At 41.0% G+C, this 20,961-nt stretch overlaps 1 protein-coding gene across 1 annotated transcript in view; it reads left to right on the top strand.

Moving 5' to 3' along the window:
- KIAA1549 (KIAA1549 ortholog) overlaps nucleotides 1–20,961 on the top strand; it is a gene marked incomplete at its 5' end in the record, with an annotated part of 74,611 nt that overhangs the window by 45,017 nt on the left and 8,633 nt on the right. Inside the window, 9 exons of the mRNA XM_088521683.1 lie at nucleotides 846–1,048; nucleotides 4,863–4,987; nucleotides 6,862–6,876; nucleotides 10,936–11,141; nucleotides 12,770–12,993; nucleotides 13,937–14,081; nucleotides 15,701–16,009; nucleotides 16,849–16,901; nucleotides 20,754–20,899. Coding sequence (XP_088377809.1) covers nucleotides 846–1,048; nucleotides 4,863–4,987; nucleotides 6,862–6,876; nucleotides 10,936–11,141; nucleotides 12,770–12,993; nucleotides 13,937–14,081; nucleotides 15,701–16,009; nucleotides 16,849–16,901; nucleotides 20,754–20,899 — 1,426 coding nt within the window. The remainder of the gene's footprint in view (nucleotides 1–845; nucleotides 1,049–4,862; nucleotides 4,988–6,861; nucleotides 6,877–10,935; nucleotides 11,142–12,769; nucleotides 12,994–13,936; nucleotides 14,082–15,700; nucleotides 16,010–16,848; nucleotides 16,902–20,753; nucleotides 20,900–20,961) is intronic.

The raw sequence follows: 20,961 nt of genomic DNA, 5'->3' as shown, positions 1-20,961 counted from the left end.
TTTGCAGAAGCCCCAAAATTTTGGGGGGGAACTTGACTCTTGTAATCCAATTAAATCTGAATCAATTCATTTAGAAAGCAGAAGATTAACTATTTTACAAAAACAGTTATGGAAGTGAAAGGCCTAATTCTAAGTACTTTTTTTAGCAAGATTCCAATGGAATCCGTAATCCTAAATAAGATCCCTGGAATAAATCTCTGGTTTTTCTAACCTGGAAAGTCTTTTGCAGTATGAAGTTCCTAAGAGCTGGATGTTGACTGCTTTTCTGGAGGCAGCTGTGCTGACTGAAAACTCATTGCCAGGCTGCCCTATAACTCAGATCTGCAGAATGTTTCTCTTTTCCTCAGATGAACTAGCTGTTTGTATGTTCAGAATGAAGAAGACTGCAACAACTTGTTTAAATTATTTAAAGTAACTTCACTCATTTTGAACAAAGCAAATGAAAAGATGGCCTGTCAATGGCAGTTGCCTCAGTCTGCGCACAGGTGTGTATACCCTTGCATCCATAGGTATACAAAAAGCTTCTCCCACAACGTTAAATCTGAAGAAACTGTGAGGAAAGGGAAACGTAGAGAAAACAGAAGGGCCTTTTTTTTTTTTTTCTCACTAGATTTGCTGCTATGGACTTGTAAACTAAGTATCAACTTCTGAAAGAAGAGGACATAGTCATGTTTTCTTTTCCTTCCAACCCTCTTATGTACATTCCTGAGAGCACCATGTCCTGACCATCATCCTAGTGACCATTGTTTGCAGATCTTAACCAAAGCTTTCATACTCATCCTCACTCATGGTTCTTTTTGTTTGTTTTATTTTGTTTTGTTTTGGTCTTTATTCTTCTCTCGCAGCTACAGGCCCCCAATGTGAAAGGCTTTGATTTTGCTAAGCAGCATTTGGGCCAGCACAATAAAGATGAAGTCCTGATTATCCATGAGCCGGCTCCTTTACCAGGACCTATTAAGGATACTACCCCATCTGAAAATGGAGATGTGCCCAGCCCCAAGTCCAAGACTTCCTCAAAGCCTTCAAAGACCGTTCGACACAGAGGGAGGTCAGTGAACAGACGACAAACAGCCTTGTGGTAGTTTACAGTTTATGAATGTCTAGTCATTATCGTATTTTGCAGGTTAATCTCAGCAGACAGACTTCAGCATCAGCACTTCTAGTGGGCCACCGGTTATGCCTAGCTATTGTTTGTTATTTGATGATCTTGAAGGTCTTTTCCAACCATTATGATTCTGTGGTTAGCAGGTTGTGAGAATTTGGTGTCCATTTCTGGTTGACAACAAGTTAATCATGAGGAAGCAGTGTGTCCTTGTGGCCAAGAAGGCCAATGGGATCCTGGCCTGCATGAGGAGGAGCGTTGCCAGCAGGTCGAAGGAGGGGATCCTTCCCCTCTACTCAGCTCTGGTTAGGCCGCACCTGGAGCATTGGGTGCAGTTCTGAGCTCCCCGGTACAAGAGAGATGTGGAGCTTCTAGAGAGGGTCCAGCGGAGAGCCACGAAGATGATTAAGGGACAGGAGTATCTGTCATATGAGGAAAGACTAAATGCGCTCGGCCTGTTTAGCCTGGAGAAGAGAAGATTGAGAGCGGATCTTATCAACATATACAAATACCTGAGGGGAGAATGTGAAGAAAATGGGGCCAAACTCTTTTCGGTGGTAGCCAGTGACAGGACAAGGGATAATGGGTATAAATTAAAATACAGGAAATTTAATCTCCATGTGAGGAAGAACTTCTTTCCTATGAGAGTGACAGAGCCCTGGAACAGGCTGCCCAGAGAAGATCTCCTTCTCTGGAGATCTTCCAAACCCGCCTGGACGCCGCCCTGTGTCATGTGCTCTAGGTGTCCCTCCTGGATATCTAGATGATCTCTAGAGGTCCCTTCCAACTTCAGCCATTTTGAGATTCTGTGACTTTTCTCTTAATGGCAGCATGTCCAGTTAAAAGAGTTCTTTAGGACCGGACTAGTTGGAGTCAACACACTGCTTGTTTGGTAGAGACACTAAAGCGTGTTTTTGTAGGGACCCCTTGCTGACAAGGCAGCACATGGTTAAATGAAAGACAATGACAGGTAATAACAATTTATGTTTTAATAATATTAAGTGTCCAGTTTACTTATGATAAGTCAGATTTTCAAAAAATAAGCAGTAAATAGAAAATCTCGTGGGGATGCATGAGTGCTTTCCATTGCGGTTATCCTTTCTTTTTTTCACAGCAAACCTGTTTTGGTCAGGAAAAGGAGTGATAATTTACAGCTGTGCAAAAAGAGGAAAGACTGTCATCCTTCACTGGTAGTTTCCTACACTTCCTCGTGCATCAAATGAAATGAATGTGTCCTGTCAGAAAGAATTGTGTCTGTAGAGAGAAGCTGAAACAAAGCTGTGCAGTAAGGAAGGATCTGTGTGCAAAAAAGAAAAAATAAGGCAAAAGTGCGAGAGAAGTTGGTAGGAAGAACATGGAGCCCTGAGGAAGGCTGTGCTGTAATGAATCACAAACAACTCAGCAGGACCAAACTCCCCTGTGCCCTGCTTCCCAATAATTCTTCCCCTCCCTCCTTTTCACACTCTCTTGTCTCCAGCTCTGCATGTTCCTGTGCTTTTACCTATGTGCTATTGCAGTGTGGGAGAAAAGAAAATGTAGAAGCAGTGTCGAATGAGATGAGAAAGGAGCTGCTGGTGGTTCCTCCTGTGCTGCAGGTCTCCGTGAGGCAGCTTGCTCCTCTGCTGAACCTTCTGCGCTTCCTCCAAAGCCCTCGTTGCTCTAAGGTTCTTGCTTCATCTTCCCCACATGGGCTTCTCGCAGCGCCGTTTCCTTCATCGCAGCTGCCAGGCCTGACTTCCCACCTCCCCATAGGCTTCCTGAACTATAGATTACCACCACTCAGTGGGAGGCTGGAAGGATAGGAAAATAAGAGAAGGAAATGTAGCTTAAATTGATAGAAATCAGAAGGACAAAGATTCTGGTATTTTTCTTTAAAAGTTCAAAAGTGGCCTAAGATGTTGGGGAGCAGAAGGTGCGTTTGTGTGTTCATATGCAAGTAAATATAAGAAACAAATTTTAGTTTCAGAATGTTGCAGTATTTCATCTAGAATAAGTCAGAAAATGAAAATTTTCAGAAGCCAACATTTTGCTTTTGATAGACTCTAAATTCAAACCCTTCCAGCTGCTGTACAAAGAATTTCCCTTTTATCCCTTACCCACTGTTAAATGCAAACCTCCCTTTGGGCTTAACTATGGAGATGTTACCATCATCTCTGTAACATGCTGACATGCCCATGTCAGCCTAGATTTGAAACATTTACTCCCTAAAGGGGAAGTTGAAATGCAAAATGATAATGTAGAGTGTTATGTTGTTTCAGTTGTTTTCTGATTCATTATAACGCAATTCAGAACTCTGTTGCATACCAGTAAATGTAGTGGTGCCTGAGTGCTTTCCATATTGCTTTAAAAAAAGGGGGGATGGGGAAAGACAGCTAATTTTCAGAAAACATTGCATCCTTAGGCTCTGGCTCAGAGTGGGACCTGTTGTTTTGTTTGGAGAGGCGACAATTGAATAGTCCACAGCAGTTACCATGAAGGAAGACTGCTGTTCACTTGACACTTGTATATTCCTGTAACATATTTCCTGGCAATTTAGATAGAGTGAGGAATGAATATGAAGGAAAGCAAAGCACACAAAGGTGGAACAGTCAGTAGTAGATCTCCATGCCGTTTAACTGCACCAAGACAGAGTGAAAAAGATGATGGAGAAGATAGCTCTGCCCCCTCTTTCCACTGTAGAAAAGAAGAAAAGGTGCAATGGTGCAGATCTGTAAGCTCGTTGAGAACCATTTCTCTTTATTTTTTTTCCCTTGCTAATATTTTATTGAGATAAATAAGGCTGATTAGTATTACAAGCCTGCAGAGACAAAAAAAAAAAAAGTAGAGTGTTGGATTATCAGGGCATTATCCAGAGAGGGGAAAAGGGGAAGCTGAGCTGGGAGCTCTGCTTGCTGCAAGCATTAGGTTTAACTTTCAAAGAGCTTGTCTAGCTGAGAGTAGGTGTCTTGGCCTGTGCCTTCCAGGCAGCCTGGCGTTCAGCTGGGGGCCTCAGACACGTGCCCACGTATCCACCCAGCGCTAGCCAGTCCTGCACTTAACACGGTTAGGGCAGTGACTAGTCCACACTTAAGATGATTACCTCCTGCATGGATCAAAGGGACAGTCCCGTGTGAAAAGACCAGCTTTGGTGTCAGCTGTGTGGGGTTTGTCCTGTATTTATCCTTTTTTTTTTTTTTCATATGGTGTGATTCGTTTCACAACCAAATCATTCTGATGGAGAAAATCACATCTCTTCAGATTTTTCTGTAATCGCTTGCAATTATTCAGATGAAAAAAATGAAGTTACATAAATGGTATTTCTGTCTCCTGAGTGTCCAAAAAGGTTTTAAGGACAAGATAGGTATTTTAATAACAGTGTTGTGGATATGTTTCTGTAGGACAGACTGGAGGAGAGCAGAGTCTGGGCTCATAATTTGTAGGCAGCAAGTATTTTTAAGGATTTTGTGACTGCATGGGTAAGTACATTAAAGCTGGATTTCTGAACAGCCCTATATTTAATCAGGCAGGAAAATATTCCCATGGACTTTTAATGTTTATAAGAGAAAACTGTTTCAAACAGTTTTCACACACATGATAACAGTAAGATCATGGTAATGAATAGCTAACTGTTTATTTATAATGAATTTACTTAGAAAATAGTAGCGGTCATCACAAGATACATTAATACAGGATTCTTTGCACGTGAGAAGGCTGCCCCTTTATAAGCTTACACTATGTGTTGATTGGTTGTTTTTTTTTTTTTTTTTGGTGTTTGTGGCAGAATTTCTCCGTCAGACGCTGACTCCACAGCAAGTGAACAGTCCAGTGGGAGAGAGACAGGGGAAGAAACTGCAAGACCATCAGCAGCAACAAATGAGGGCAAACCACGCAGAGCAGTGAAGAAAGGTTTGTTACATTTTCTTCTTGTGTGCAATAGTAGCATTCTCCTGGCATAGATAAAACTTTTTCTAACAGCTTATCTGGCAATTAAAATTTCTGGTTTGCGTCGCAGAAATTTCCTTTTAATCTATTCTGTTGTAACCAAAGATCTACACGTTCATTTCATGCCGGCATGCTTTTGAACCGAATGGCTTAACTGGAGGGAGGTTTCCTCCTTCTTCTCTTCTGCACCCCCTGGCAAAGCTCTTCTGATTTATGCATCACTGTGGCTGTCTTCACAGCAGTTTTGGAGAAAGTTATGTGTGCAGTGGGGCTCACCACGGGCCTTGATACAGCACGGGCATGTGTCTGTAACTGCAATTTGAAAAAGAGAAAAAAAAAAGAACTCAAAGTTTTAAAGATGAGTTATAATTCAGACATCAAGGCGCCTTGATGTTATGCTTTAGAAAGAGGAAAATACAGTGATAATACATCAATAGCGGTGTGTTTTTTTTTTTTTAATGTGTATGGAGAACCACATTTCTACTGCTGAAAATGCGGCCATTCATCTTAAAGCTCCCACGTGGGAACTTTACTCCTTTCCTCACTTAGGAGTTGATAAAACACTGCTAAATGACTTTTTTTTTTTAATTAAAGTTAAATTATATTCCAGTTTAAAAGTGTGTGGTTAACTGTGTCAAAAAGTTTTGTTTCTGAGTTTAGGTAGCCTGCGCCTTGCTTGAGGATTTGTTTGCCAGATTTTTGGCTTGAATCAGGATAGCTTTCCTATGGAAAATTCTGATAATAAAATATCTGGTAAAGAAGCTTGTAATATCCTGGTCTGTTTTTAATACATGTGGTCTTGGTAGTAGTAGAAACTGAGAAGGAAAAAATACCATCTATATTATGAAAAGTCTTCCATACATTGAGTGTTTTTCCATGTGTCTAATGAAGTACCAGCTGAGATGTAAAGGTAGCTGCTGAAGAATGTGGTGCCACGGTGTCACTGAACTTCAGGTCATAGCTGGCATTCTTCAATTTATGCTGATCTTGAAGAGGTGACATTTAGAGGCATATGTAAGATAGTCATTTTAAATACACCATGAGGCCTTGGCCAGTTGAACAGCCGGTTAAGCAGTGCATGGTTTGCAGCTTTCATAACATGGACTCCTTCTGCAAGTGCAGAAGTGATGGAGCAGGCTTGCTTCTCTAATGAGCATGTAAGGAAACACAGTACAAACTGCAGAAATGTGACTAGAAAATTATATATGTGTATATTTCTGTACCTTGGTTTTATTCAGGAAACAGAAATCATACCTAGATTAACATATATAAAATAATGTTATGACAAAGCTTATCTCAGGCAAGACACCTGTCTTATGAGTTGCTTCAACCTATCTGTCTTCAATTCCATGACCCTGATTTGGTGTTGTCCCATTTCATCTTATGAGGGAACTCCATATTTTTATTTCTTCGTCTGGCTTGGAACCCATATGTAAGGTTTAGCCTGTCGTTTTAGTGTAGAAGTGCTACATATTACTAGATCTTGAGTATCTGGTGAAGACTGCAGGAATGCTGTGTCAAAAGTGTCCTTTCTCATCCATAGTGCCCTTGCCAGATAATTTCGTTTCTTCAGCAGTTGGTCTCTGTGATTACTACTCAGGCAATTCTTAACTCTCAGAGTTGGCCTGAGTATCTGCAGAGAACTCTGTGCCTTTTTAGCAGCAGAATCAGCTCCCTTTTTGTGCAGCTGAGGCTTGGCAGTTTGATCCAACTTACACATTTCATTCAAAAGTAAATACAATCATTTTACTGTTGTATTTTTTTTTCCAATTGCCGTTCCAGCTGAATTATTTGTAATAATTACTGTGTTGTCTCTTCTTTTTCTTTTATGTTGTCAGGAGCAAACAGAGTGGGTAAGTAACCAGAGCCCGTAGTTGAGTACAAGTATGAATAGAGGTGCTGGGGTAGCTGTAATTATATCTTAAGCATGAAAGGATTTGTCTTCTGAGTCGAAAAAACAAAATTGCTTTTGAGTTATTGACGTAGAAAAGGTTCTCAATAACACAAATTATAGTCATTCAATACAAACACATTTTTCTAATTTCCTCCAAATTCTTTCAAATTATTGAGGAAAACATCCTCACTGTGAAAGAGGCAAAACTGAGGCAAGCTGTTCTTGCTTGCTATAAACAAGTTACGGTCACAGTCAGCAATGCTTAGAATTGGCCTCTCTACTGGAAGCTTAAGAGAAACGCAGGCAACCTACAAGGAAGCACAAATATTTCCTCATTAAATAAAGTGTTTTACCGATCAGGAATGAGACAAAGCAAAGATCAGAAAGGAGAAAGCTGGCACTCTCTTTGCTAATGCAAACCCTGTCTGGTGATAAATTAAGGACCGGGTTCTTTCTTTAAGAGCAAAGACAGAGGGGCCGAGGCTGGCGATGAGCCTTTCCCTGGTCAGCCTTGTCCTCGCAGCTAAGAGAGGCATCAGCCGCATCCCGGGGACACAACCTGTCGGGATATAAACCTGCTGTGTGAAATTCAATCTGTGCAGGATTCAAAGCCCAGTGGATCAGTGGAAGATCGCCATTGACTTTAGCTGGTTGGAGGTTAGATTTCTTGCACACTGCTTGCAACATCCTTTCTTTTTTATTTAAAGAGGCTGGGGAAAAGAGTAGTCTCCCTCTTTCCTACAGAGCAATTCCTTCTGCCAACGCTTCAGTCCAGGCCAGCAATTCCAGTGCAGGCATTAGTGAGCATTGATCCTGACAAGTGACCTATACAGACCAGTTGTTGAAACCTGCTCTGTCCACTGTTCGGATAATTTAATTCCTCTCCATCTTTTTTTCAGATTTAGCCCTCTGCTCTGAGATCAAAATTGCATTCATAGAGTGCAAGCTCTATGCTTCTGACATAAGAAAAACTTTCTAACTGTGAACAATAGTGTAGTGAAAGTATTTTGAAATGAAAAGTGATTCTTATTTTATCATGTCAGAACTTCTTAAGGAGGTTGTTTGTGTGCTGTGTTTGAAATAGTCAGGTTTTTTATGGTGCTTGTACAGCATTGTGCAGTTGCTAGTGTTCTTAGCCGCTTTGGTACACTTTCATATTGGTTTGCATTTATAAATGCAATCGGTATGCATACAGAGATAATGTAAAGCCCAAACCTGACATAGCCATTTTAAGTAAAAACAAAATAAAAAGCACTGGATATTATTTACAAGTGGTACTTATATATGTATTCATATATTGGAGTTTGCGAGTGTGTACTTGAGGTAACTCTTTTAGATGTAGATTAACTAATTGAACTGAAATAGCACTACATTAATTATGGGATTGAATTCTTGGGAATCGTTCTCCTTTCTGGAGGTAGCAGGAGTTTTTGTTCCTGTGCTTAAGGAGATATAATCAAATCTAAACTGCAATTCTCTTTGAGTGTTTTCCTTTGAAAGTAAGCCTTATTGCTCGTATAGCAGATGGCATGAAAGTTAATCTTGCCATTTTTACCATACTTTTCCTTTGTCTGTTTGTCCATTTGGCCTTTTTTGGTGTATTTCTTTATTATTTGGTACATTTCTGCATATATTTACTCATTCTAGCGCTGGTACTGTGAGTTACATGCTGGGAACACATCCTTGCTAACTTTGTTGGTATTCACTGTGAGGATAGGGCTTATTCTTGCGGTGTGTGCTATGGGGACATGGCTTCAGACAATGTGTCCTTTTTTGTTCTGTTTAGCTTGAAAAGGAGAGGGGTTAGGGCATCTTACCAAGATATGTAGATATCTGAAGGGAGAGTGTAAAGAAGACACAGTCAGACTCTTCTTGGCTGTGCCCTGCGACAGATCAAGAAGTAAAAGGCACAAATTGCAGCACAGAAATTTCAGTCTGGACATAAAACCAAACCAACCAGCCAACCAAAAACCCACTTCTTTACTGTGAGGGTGGTCAAACACTGGAACAGGTTGACCACAGAGGTCTTGGAGACCATTCTTGGAGACAAACAAAACCAGACTGGAGATGATCCTGAGCCCTCCAGCTCTAGGGGATCCTGCTTAAGCAGAGGAATTGGACAAGAAGATATCCAGAGGTGCCTTCCAACCTCAAGAATTAGTAGTATGAAAATATAGCCTAAAATTTCTTTGTTGGAGGTCTGCAAGTTTTCCGAACTGCTGTTAGGCTGGAAAGGGATAGAAAAACATGACTAGTGTGTGTAAAAATTGAAAGACAGATGCAACATTCAGATTTCCATTGCACTGCAGGCTCACTCTGAGTGATTTGGACAGACTGCTTAATATATCTTGTGCCTCTCTCTGAGAAGCAATGCTTGCTTGCTTGAAAGAAACGAGTGAAGATTGTGCCCATTAATTATTGTGAAATGACAGATGGTAAAGATTATATAAATAGCTACAAAAGAGAGGTAGATATATTTCAATTGGTTAAAAGAGTCGGTGTCTTGCAAAACATTTGACATGCAGAGATCTTGAGCGGAATTTTTTTACCTTCGCTTATATAGGAAAATATCATTTATAAGTGATGCACACTAAAGTGCCAATTTTACAATACATTGATCAGGTTTGAGATAAATGTGGGAAATAAGATTTTTTTTTCATTTGGGGCCAGACTGCATTCCAGCCCAAAGCAATATGGAGTGAATTTTATGAAGAGTGCCATTCCTTCCCTTTGCTGCTCCTCTTCTGTGCTATAGGGGGGATGTAAAGGAGTAATTAATGTACACAGCAGTCTTCCGTAGAAGGTAACATTCACTTCTCTGAACCTTACACTTCATTACCACCAGGCATTGCAAATGGATCCAAGCAATGGCTATTTTCTTTCCTGTCTGTCAGAGTTGGGTCAGGCTCATAATTTCCACTCTTTCTCCTCCTGATCCTGAGTCTGAGAATCACGGCCCATGCAAGGATTCAGAAATCTGTCCCTCTTCTCCATTGTGTTTCTCCACAGGAAAGGTCACAGATCTAAACATCTCATTACTTGTATTTCATGGTGAAAAGTAGTTTGAGAACTTGTAAAAACAAGACAAATGATAATTTTACAATTCTTTACTGTACAACTAAGTGCAACCATTATGTCAAGTAAGTTGAACTTGAAGTTGAACTCCATACCAGCCTAGGGAAATAAAAAAATTAAAAAAAAAAAACAAGAAAAAGAAGACCCTTAAACATTTGCTTAACCACAATCCTCAGGATAATTTTACAGATTTCGAGTCTTTGAGGGAAACAATCCATTCCTGCTGGAATTAATGCTTGTTGGCTAAACCAGGGCTGTGTAGCTTTCCAGTATTGGTTTCCATAGCTTCATTTCCTGATTGTATCTGGGTTCATACATCCCATTCAGCAGATTTTAACATGGCAATATTTGTGCAGCTTGCATGTTAGTATGTTAACCATTTATTGTGTCCCTAAGAAGAAAGCAGGGCTTTAAAGTTTAAATCAGTAAAAGGGCTATAAAATTCTTACTGTTTTTTTTTGTGTGTGTATTTTTAAGTATTTTTTGTTTAGTTAATGTATTGTTCCTTCTATGCCTTACCTTTTAAAAATTGTGTTTTGCAATGTGACATCTTTTTATTGCTTTTTTTGAAAATCCATTTGAGGATTTTACATCTCCTTAAGTACTGATAAGAAGAACCATTAGCGGTATGTGATAGAGCAGCTTTTTTATGGGCTAGAGTGGATTGAGACTTTGGGGCTTTGCAGATGCCAAGAGCTTGATTTACAGAAACAAAGAATGGCAGTTCACCTTCTGGAAATGTAATGGAAAAATGTTTATAATTTGCAAATGACTGGGTAAACTTCTTATGCATTAAATGTGAATCAGCTGGAAGGCCCAGAGGACAAATTAAACACAGATGGAGAACATGGCAGTCTCTTAGCGTAGCATCTGTAAAGCTTGACATTTGACTGAGATAACCCTAGCAGCACAACTTTACTGTGTATTTGTTCTGATAACTCAGGCCCTCCTCAGAGCAGCAGTGGAAATGAGCAGCACTCCTCAGCCTCTATCTTCGAACACGTGGATAGGATGTCGCGGTCCTCGGATGCCAGCAGAAGGGTCCCCAGCAAGATCCAGCTGATTGCTATGCAGCCCATGGCAGCACCTCCAGTGCAGAACTCCATACTTTCTGATCGAGTAGCAGAAACCAACAAAATTAACAAAGAGGTATTTTTAAAGTGCTTCAAGAGCTCGTCTTGGAAGATGCCATTTGCACAGATAAAGATTTCCATCCATGAGACAAGTAAAAATCTAGTTTCTTTCATGTAGTGAGGAGTTCCATGTTAGTTCGTTACCACCCCCTGCGGGGTAGAGTCTTGACAAGTCACTGGTATGATCCTCTTTCCATCCAGAGATAATCTGACCTGTTGCAAGCAGTGCTGGTAGTCAGGCTACCTTTTGTTGCCCTGTTTTTTCTAGCCTCACGACTTGTGAGAGTTCTGCTAATGAATGTGGCAGAGTTGGGGCTCTCTGGCCCACCTGCGTTTCATTGCACACTGTTCTCTTGGCTTTCCTGCAGCTCCGGACACAGCTTTTACAAAGAAAGGGTCTCAAAGCACTCTGGAGTGTGAATTTGCAACACATTAAATGCTTCCGACTTCTCACATGCATATACTTATTTGGCAGTAAGCATACAGAAACTTACTGTTTTCTTAGGAGCTCAGGTTATTTTAGGCAGAATGTGGATATGCCCAGGGGCAGTAGAAGAGAAGTTAATGCACTGTAAAACCAGTTCTTCCGCTGCCAGAAATACCATGAACCTGTGTCCTGATTTTGTAGTAGGGAAGATAGCATTTTCCCATAAGTGAAAGTGGAAGATTACTGAAACCTGTAACTTAACTGTGGCAAGGCACCATTTATCTCAGTCCCCACAGAAAAAGGGAGAAATGGATATATCCAGTCTGCATGGACAAGAGAATTCAGGAAATAAAAGTATAATTATATGGGCAGAAGACTGATGTAATTCTAACTGTAAATGCAAAGAACAAATCTGGCTTATGTCCTACATATGCCTTTTTTTGATTTTTAGTGAGACCATTGGACCAAAAGTGTCCATTTTTATCTGTTACCTGTGGTGTGATTAAAAAATCATTTCAGTGAGTGTTGAGCTAGTACTTAAAAGCATGGTGATATGGCAGTTTTGCCCAGATGCCATGGTACACACCAAGGAATTTGAAAAAGGACAGGAGGAAGGCATGAAAGCTGATCCTGAAGGAAGTCATAGAGTCATAGCATGTCCACCTCACGCCGAGGCTCTAAGGCTGCTGTTGCATTTCTGCATAGCTTGTGGCAGCCCCTCACACTGAGCAAAGAGGCTGGTTTGTACTGAGCTCAGTGAGCTCGGTGCACCCCATGAGCCCTATTGGTCCTGTGTCTGTTTGACAAGCAAAAATAGGCACAGCATATGTTGGTCAGTCTTGTTTCCTCGGAGCAGTGTCACTGCTGGCAAATGGCAGGACATTTTTGTGCTCCTGTTGCCTTTTGTTAATAGACTGTCACTTCTCTTTAATTGCACCTGCTGTGCTGGTGATTGTATTGGGTAAAAGAGTACATATACCTGGGGTGATAATGCAAAAACTGCAGGAAGGAGGGACAAAAATGTCCTTAAAAATGCTTACAAATTTCATGTGGCTTATTTTAATCCTGCAGTTTTTTTTTGTTTGTTTGTTTTTTTTAATCTTTTAGGAGGTGAGGCCAGGCAGTGAGGTGAGGACAAGGGGTTTATGGAACAGCAGCAAGAAGTTCTAAATACAAGTAAAAATGAAAAAGCACTTTTTTCCTCGTTCTTTTTTAAGATACAGACAGCCCTAAGGCATAAATCTGAGATTGAGCATCACCGCAATAAGATTCGTCTTCGCGCCAAGCGCAAAGGGCACTATGAGTTTCCAGTGGTGGATGATGTGGTGGTGGTTGACTCCAAAGAACAGCACAGAATATATCGTAAGGCACAGATGCAAATTGACAAGATCTTGGACCCTGGAGGCAACGTGCCGACTGTCTTCATAGAGCCCAGGAAGAGGTAGGGATTTCAAAGATGAGAAAGAACAATTTTCTTTTAAAGTCAAATTCCAAAGTGCATCAGGTCTGTACCTCTGAACTTTCAGAGCTTAAAATGATTTTGATCCTTAGTTGAACTTGTCTGGGTGAAAAGCTTGGGGCTATTCTAAATATTTTGGTTTACTTCTGCATTTACCAGTATGTTTTCAGGTTATTTCTTAGCACATTCTCATGGATGAATTCTCAGTAAATAAATCCAAATGTATGAAATTTTTTTTAAACAATTTATATTTGCTCTGCTATTTATGTCTTTATTTTCGTTTTTTGTAGGGGATCAAAATGGTAATATATTGTAAGCACTTAAAAAAAAAACCTAAAAAATCCTATAAACTGAAAGAAACATCTTTTATAACGGAAAAAAAAGCAAAATTGTGAAATACTTAATCAACTTACAAAACATATGATTTGTTAATTTGCCCTTAACATTCAGAATCTTCACATGTTCTTCAACCGACCTGTCCCAGGCAGGTTAAGCTGAAGGTGCCAAGTACAAAGCCTGGTGGCTTCCTTTCTTCTGCTGGTTAGAATGTATCAGACTTTGCATGGATCTGGGAGGTGGGGAGAAGCAGAACAGGCAGGAGCATGGGTGGCTGGGAAGATGAGTGCAGAGAAGAGACGCTGAAAAGAGTGTGAATGGGGAGGGGGTCTGTTTGGGGAGCCTGGGGCCTGAGGGAGGAGAAGATTGAGAAGAAAGATTTGGGTTTAGCGACTGGTGCTGGGTTGAAAAACTGAGCAAGGGAAGAAAGACAGGGCTGAGAAGATGATTCGGAGGGAATGGGCATTGAAGTTCAACATTGCATGAGACTGAGAAGGAAAATTAAAAAAAAAAAAAAAAAAGGAAATGTAATGACCTGTCTCTTGTTTGTCTTTCCCTTCCTCTTCCTTTCTGCTTTCTTCCCATTAAGTTCTCGTGCGAAACGTTCCCCCAAGCAGCGCCGACGGCACCAGCTGAACGGCAGTCCCCTTGACGCGGAGAAGGACAGGCTGATCACAACGGACAGTGACGGCACCTACAAAAGGCCTCCAGGAGTCAATAACTCTGCGTACATTGTACGTGTGTCTCCTGAATGGCAGGGGTGTTCTGGTAATTGTAATGACCATTGCAAGAAGGGGAGGTCTTGGCCTTCTTACTGTGGTCTCTGTGGCGGGTTTCAGTCACGTGTAATTAGCACTAAATCAGAGTGAAACAAGGATTTCCCTGGCACTCCGTTAGTATTAAGCAGTAAAAATCTGCCAAGAATTCCATCATTTTAAAGAAGAGCTAAACTTTGTTTTTGCTAACGCTGCTGTATTATGCACATGAAAATGTGCTTTGCATGCTCCACACTGTGATGAACTTTGTTTCACTTTAGTCCAATTTGCTGCATGTTATATATTCATGTTACAGAACATATTACCTTTTTTCATACATAATGAAAGTCTCAGTTCCTTTTATGGAACATTTTCTCATTGTTAAAATGTAGGAATTAATTATTAAAGCAAGAGTAACAGACATCTTTTTACTGCAATAACTTGGAACAATTCTAATCCAGTGTCTTGAAAATTAGTTTTATTTCTTGTTTAAATATGACAAAAAATGGAGACCACTTCTTTTCAATGATATCCATGCCGTAAACTGTATGTATTTGGGCATATTTTAATTACTTTTCATCAGTCTTTGCTATGTCTGATGCTAGCATTGGAACCCCCTGTACAGCTTTCATCTTGAAAAATAGATTAATAATTTTAAGGATTTCCCTATTAGCTACATATGCAGTCAAGTGTCTATAGTGTGGACTTCTGTAGCTTCCCCTCTGTATCCACACAAGAGTGTGATGATTTTAGTGTCATGCTGCAGCAGAATGGTTTATCATCTGGAGCTCTGTAATTAAGACTTGTCACACAGCAAGGCCAGCCCCTGTGGCGTCTGTGGAGAGGCAGTACTCGCAGTGCGAAGCTCCCCGTGAAGCACAGCCTCGTGCATCTCCACAGGCCGTTTTGCAGGCTGCGTGCAGTGGCAAGAATGAGCTTTGATGATTGCTCTGCTACTGCAGAGCCGGTTTCATTTCCTGTTCCTGATGAGCAGTAAGCCCGTGTGGTAAGATCCCGGGTAGTAATTGTGGTGCTTGCCTCGGGTCACGCTGCTAGGAGCAATTTAGTGAGACCCTTTCAGGTGATGCGCCTCAGTTCAAGTTCTGCGCAGCGGATCACTTAGCTGCTTAACAGCTCCCTCTGCATCATTTTCTGGAGAGCAGTAATTGCTTAATATTGCTGCTGGGGTGGTCAGTTGGAAACTAAAGACTGCGTTTATTTCTTGGTATTGCAAAGTCTGTAGTGAATTCAGAGATGTATACAGAGCGGATTGGCTCTTTTCTGGGTGGAGTAAAATGCTCACAGCATGAATCCATGCACACTGGATTCCTGTGATAGCTGTGTAGCCACTGATGGCTCTGCTGCCTTATCTGGTATTGCAGTGTTGCAGGGGGCCCTGCAGGAAGCACTGGAATGGTTGGTGTCATGTATGTGCATGCTGAGTGGGGAGGGAATAAGTTTTGTCCAGTGCTGGAGCTTGTGCCATTTATCCTATTCTCATTTGGCAAGGAGGATGTTACTCTGAATTAAGGCCTGCTGTGTCTTGGAGGTTGCCTAGTTAGATCTGGCTGCTCTTCACCTTCTTTGTGTTTTTCCAGTCTGATCCAGACTTGCCTCCTGAACCTCAGACGTCTTCTTCAGCTGACCTTGGGAAGTTTCCTGCCTTGCCTTCCCACCCCATCTCCCAGTACATCCCACCACAGCCGTCCATCGAAGAGGCTCGGCAGACCATGCACTCTCTGCTGGATGACGCGTTTGCCCTCGTGGCTCCCAGTAGCCAAGCAGCCAATTCCACTGCTGTCACAGCTCCCGGGGTCTCTGCAGGACAGCCGGGAAGCAGCACTCCCGCTCGAGCAGGGAGGGCATCAACTAACGGTCCCGCTCAGGCAGTAAACAACCCATTTAATGTGAGTGATGCATTTTGAAAGGCTTTTCTGGGCAGGAAGTTAGCACCAGTTGAGCTACAGTCACTGTTGTTGTACCTTTTCTATCTGGAGTTATCACAAGCCCTGAGAAAATTCCAGAACCAGGGGAGTTCACAAATGATCTATCACAAAATAGTGAACTCACTTTTTTAGTCACTTGAATTCCTTTTCCCTTTTTCCTTCCCTGGCCTTCTCCTCCTTTATGATAACTCTTCTGATCTTCTCAGCTGTGATTCTTCAGAGAACAATCTTGCCATGTCTAAGAGACAAATTTATTTTCTTTTAATATATATGCCAGTTAATTACTTATTTTGAAATAGATACTGTATGTATTTCGTAGGGGAGCAGTATTTCTGTTTATGTTCTTTGTATTTTATGGAGCACTGAGACATATGGATAGTCAGGTCACCTTGGCTTCCACAGCAGTTCAGCAGAAGTTGATGAGCTTGCAGCATGTAAGAGAAAGGAAAAATTTGGTTCCCTGAAAATTTTAAGCTAAATATACATTGAGGGAGCCCTTCATCCTCAAGCAAGCATGAATGTTTTGAAAAGGTTTCTAAGTTACATAAAGACAATGATCAGACAAAGGAGACTGCTTCGCTTTTAACTTTATAGCTTAGTTTTACAAACGTCGTTGCACAGAAGGGTCCGTGTAGTGATGCTTCCTGCACCGCTTTGTGCAACTCCGTTTGTAGAACTAAGCCACAAAGTTGCAAACCAGCTGCACGTACAGGCCTACTGATCCCTGCTGTTCATCACTGCAAGGGCTGACCCCGAACTTCCCGGTGTATGGATTTTAATTCATTTCATTCTTTCAACAGAGGTATGTGGAATTTGGAATGACTCCGCCAACAGCACCAGGCCTCCTACCAAGGTAGTTTTTTGCTGATGGAATTATCATTTATTATTTTCTTTGTATTTTCTCCAGAGTTCTCACTGACTTTGGTATGTTATTATGCAAAGAACTGTATAGAGTCCAGATCCAGCCTGTGTAATTTATAGAGCATGAATGATATACTGTGAGACTGTGTGGAATCTAAGCCTCCCTTTAAGAGAAATGTGTTTCTAGCTTCTTGGCTGCAGAGCTAGTCTTCCAAACACTGAGGAAACCATTGACTTGCAACCTGAAACAGTGACTCAGATGTGTGCACTTCGCCCAGTGCTCTTACTTTCACCTTGTGTCTGTAGCCTCAGTACTACACTCACTTGCAAAAGCTTGCAAATGGCTACCAGCTCGTTTCATTTTTTGCCAAGCAGGCTAAAATAAATTGCAGAGCATCCTGACCCTCAGAGAGTAAACCTGCTTTTCAGATCCACTGCTGTAAAGTCAGTGGGGAACAACCTCTGCATCTTCCTCTGGCCTCACCGAGGGAGAATTATGTAAAGAGACAATTGCCAAGAGATGGTTTATTCCTTGCTTGGTATCTGTGTGTACATGACATCAGCTCCTCTGCAGTCACCATACCCACTTGGGTCATGCTTGTCTCGCTCACACACACCAAACTGCTTTAGCTGAGGTAGTAAAAAGGTGTCCTGAAACCACCCATCTATTACCTTTTTTAAGCACACCACCTGAGGGGGAAGCCCGCTGGTACCCATGTTATTCCTCAGATTTCGTCTAATATTCTCACTGCCTTGGAAACCTGGTAGTTCTCTAGCTACAAAATGGATAAGGAAAATTGTCCTTTGTCCATTGTTCTGCAACCCTCTTTTCAAAGTATCAGCTAGCAAAAGAGAGAACAGTCTATAGTCTATAAACACATTTGCTCACTTAAGTCTTGGCTGAAATGAGCAGTTCCAGTGTGAATGGAGCAGCATGTGAAATGATGCAGAGCATGATGTGCAGTCATCTTTGTCATGGGTTTATGTTCTTGTAAATTAGATACCCCGTGGATTATGAGCTTTGAGGCTGCCAGAATTTTGTGTACAGTGCATAATGAAATATACTAGCACTTGGATAGCTATTGGGGGTCTTTTCTCTCCTGGCCTGTTGCAGATTGAGGGAAAATCTGATAAACTAGTTATAAAAGTGCTGTAACCTCTGTTAAAACACCTAAGCGAGATGTGGTCTTTGCAACATCTGCTTTTTTCAAAAGCTCATCAACCCTCAGTGTAGGCATTTTGGGTTTCTGTAAGCTATGGATTGATGGTGCTGTTATTAAATGTTCAAACACTTGCTTCTAACAGCGCCAGCAGATTAAGTTAGCAGTCTGCAAGGGCGTGGACCTTGTAAGGAAGAATTCCTTAAAATTTTCGTTAAAATAGAGGGTTTCCTGAAGCATGGTTGACAGAAAAGCAGCCAAGAGCTGCCTGGTTATGCTCAAATTCAGAATATAGTAATAGAACAAATGATAGAAATAGTGCACAAACTGGAGAAAGGAAAATAACCTGAGGTCAGTGTGATTAGGTAGCATGTGTCAATGTCATAGTTCATTTGCTTCACTAGAATACCCCAATGCATGGAGTAATCATTAGGTAACCAGGCTGTTCCCTGCTGTGTACAAATGCAGCCAGCATCTGTAATGGGCAGGAACAAACCTGGGTAAAAAATAAAGACGTAAACATTAAAAAGTGAGGTCACATAACAGCTGTGCAAATATAAAGGCACAAAAAGGAGCTTTTACCTGAGAATGAATATTGCATAGTGCAACAGAGATACCAAGCATTTAAGCCATGGTGGCCAAATGCTCCAAAATTTATTTCTGGGGCAGTCCCTGGAGGTGAAACCATTTGGGTGTTTTGTTTTTTTGTGGGGGTTTGTTTGTTTGGGTTTTTTGTGTGTTTGTTTTGGTTTGGGTTTGGGTTTCTTTTTTTTTTTTTTGAGCCTGAGAAGATAAACTGAAGGCTGGGTTTCAGTCTGGCAATAGACAGCTTTCAAGTGCTGCTTCCTAATATAGGTTCTGAAATGTATCCAGTTTCCATCCTCTTTTGTTGATCTCTGAACTTTGAAGAGTAGCAGAATCCATTATAAAGAACGTTCCACAGAGAGGACGTTGGTTATTAAACTTCTCCTTTCAACTGCAAACACATCAGCAATAAAGTATAGACCTCTCCTCCACTCGGAAAAAAAATGGCATAAAAATAATTCGTTCCGCAATAATGTTAAGATATTTGCTTTAAAAGCAACAGCAAAAATCACAATATCTTATCAATTGTAAGGTTCCAGCTCTGTGCTGTAGGCATAAAATGCTGGGTGATCACATCTTTCTTCTTCTAGTTACAGTGATTAAAATAACAAAAGGCATTGTTAAACATTACCTGCCCTTTCTGACATTTCTTTTAACTAGCCCATAAATCTGGTCAGAAAGTTGTTTCCTCTGGAGCTGCTGAGTGGAAAGTTGGGAATGTATGCAAAGAGATAGGGGAATTCTGACAATTCAACAGTGGGATTGTTACAGGCTGAACCCCTTACGCCTCTTGCATGTAGCATTTTATGCCAAAGAGTTATTACTTTATTTTGCAATTACTTGTTTTGGCTTTACTCAGATCTATGCTTTTGATCAACTTTCTTGGCTATCTCTTCATACACAGGATGCTAGTTTGCCAGATAAGCCCAGATCATGAGTAGGTTGTGCTGGATGTAATCACATGCAGTGTGAAAACTTCGGTGTTAAAGGGTGGCATAAGTTTCAGTCTGTGTCCTAGAACTGCTTAGGTGCCATAGAGGTGTATAAAACTAGGCCTCAGTCCTCACTGTGTGACTTCATGTGCTTTAGGTAAGAGGTTTGCCTCTCTTGATTCCCTTATAATCACTTGTGAGATACAGGTTCTTTCAGAACAAGGTTCGCTGCATTAAATCCTTTGCTGTGAATGCCTCTCAAGAAGCCTGTCTCTTTTCTTTAATTCTTTAATCATACATGGAGTCTAAGAAATACTTGTCTTATATCCTAGACATCCAAAGTTTATTGGCAGAGAAGCTTAGAAAAAAATAAGTCATGAAAGCTCAGGTGCCATCATTCTCTTAAATATGATCTCTCCGTGTCGGGGTTTATGTATATTAATAGGAAGTGTAGCAAAAGCAACATTTCTTCCTTCTTCTCTGTTCCTATGAAAGAATCCTAGGATGACTTCAATAAGTTGTGTTACCTTGGCACAATTAATGAAGATAAATTTATGACAGCTGCTGTATTTAACTCTTCTCAGTAAATATATAACGGTAGTGATTATTCCTGTGTTGCAGAGACTACCAGTGCGAGCCAGAAATAGGAAACATTAATTTTATTATACACAACATCTTCCATCACTTTTGCTTGATGCTGTTTTGTGTAGTTTGATACCTCTTGAAGAACAGGATTTTGAAAATATTCAGAAAAATGCACAGAACACTTGATGAAATAGTAATTGATTCTGAGAAACATCTGTGAAGTTGTTTGTTCTGTGTGAGTGAGACCAAAGCTAGGAGACACTGTTTCCAGCATGTGAAAACAGTATCTGTGGGTTTTCATTCTCTGCATTGAAGAAACTGCAACATGTGAAAAACACCTCTATAAATTTTTTTTTAGAATTGCTAACTTCTATTCCTGTGCATGTTATAAAGGAGGAATGTGTTCCTTGGATGGGAACATTTTGTAGCATTTGCGGTTAAAACGTGCATCAGAGGGATCATAAAGAGTTGAGGTATGAGGTATGCATATATATATATATATAAATGAGTATGTAAGATATTTATATATGTTTTAATTGGGCCATTCACTTACTGTAATCTCGAGTTCTTCCTTTTCTACAGACAGAACTTTGGGCCAGGTTTTCTTCCGCCTGCAGAGTTAATGCACGCGGAGCAGCAAGCGCCCGAGGCTCAGTATCCCTCCAGAGGGATGTACGCGGAAGAAGCGCCCTCGGTGGCACGACCACGGCCAGTCGGAAGCACTGCAGGTACGTTTCACACAAACTGAACAAGCTCTGAAATAAGCAGGCCTTTTCCAGGGCTACTCTTA

This window comes from Tinamus guttatus, unplaced genomic scaffold, assembly GCF_059628265.1.
Source record: "Tinamus guttatus ecotype Peru unplaced genomic scaffold, ASM5962826v1 Tinamus_guttatus_pri_ptg000125l, whole genome shotgun sequence".
NCBI lineage: Eukaryota > Metazoa > Chordata > Aves > Tinamiformes > Tinamidae > Tinamus > Tinamus guttatus.
This window is presented reverse-complemented; position numbering and strand designations above follow the sequence as displayed.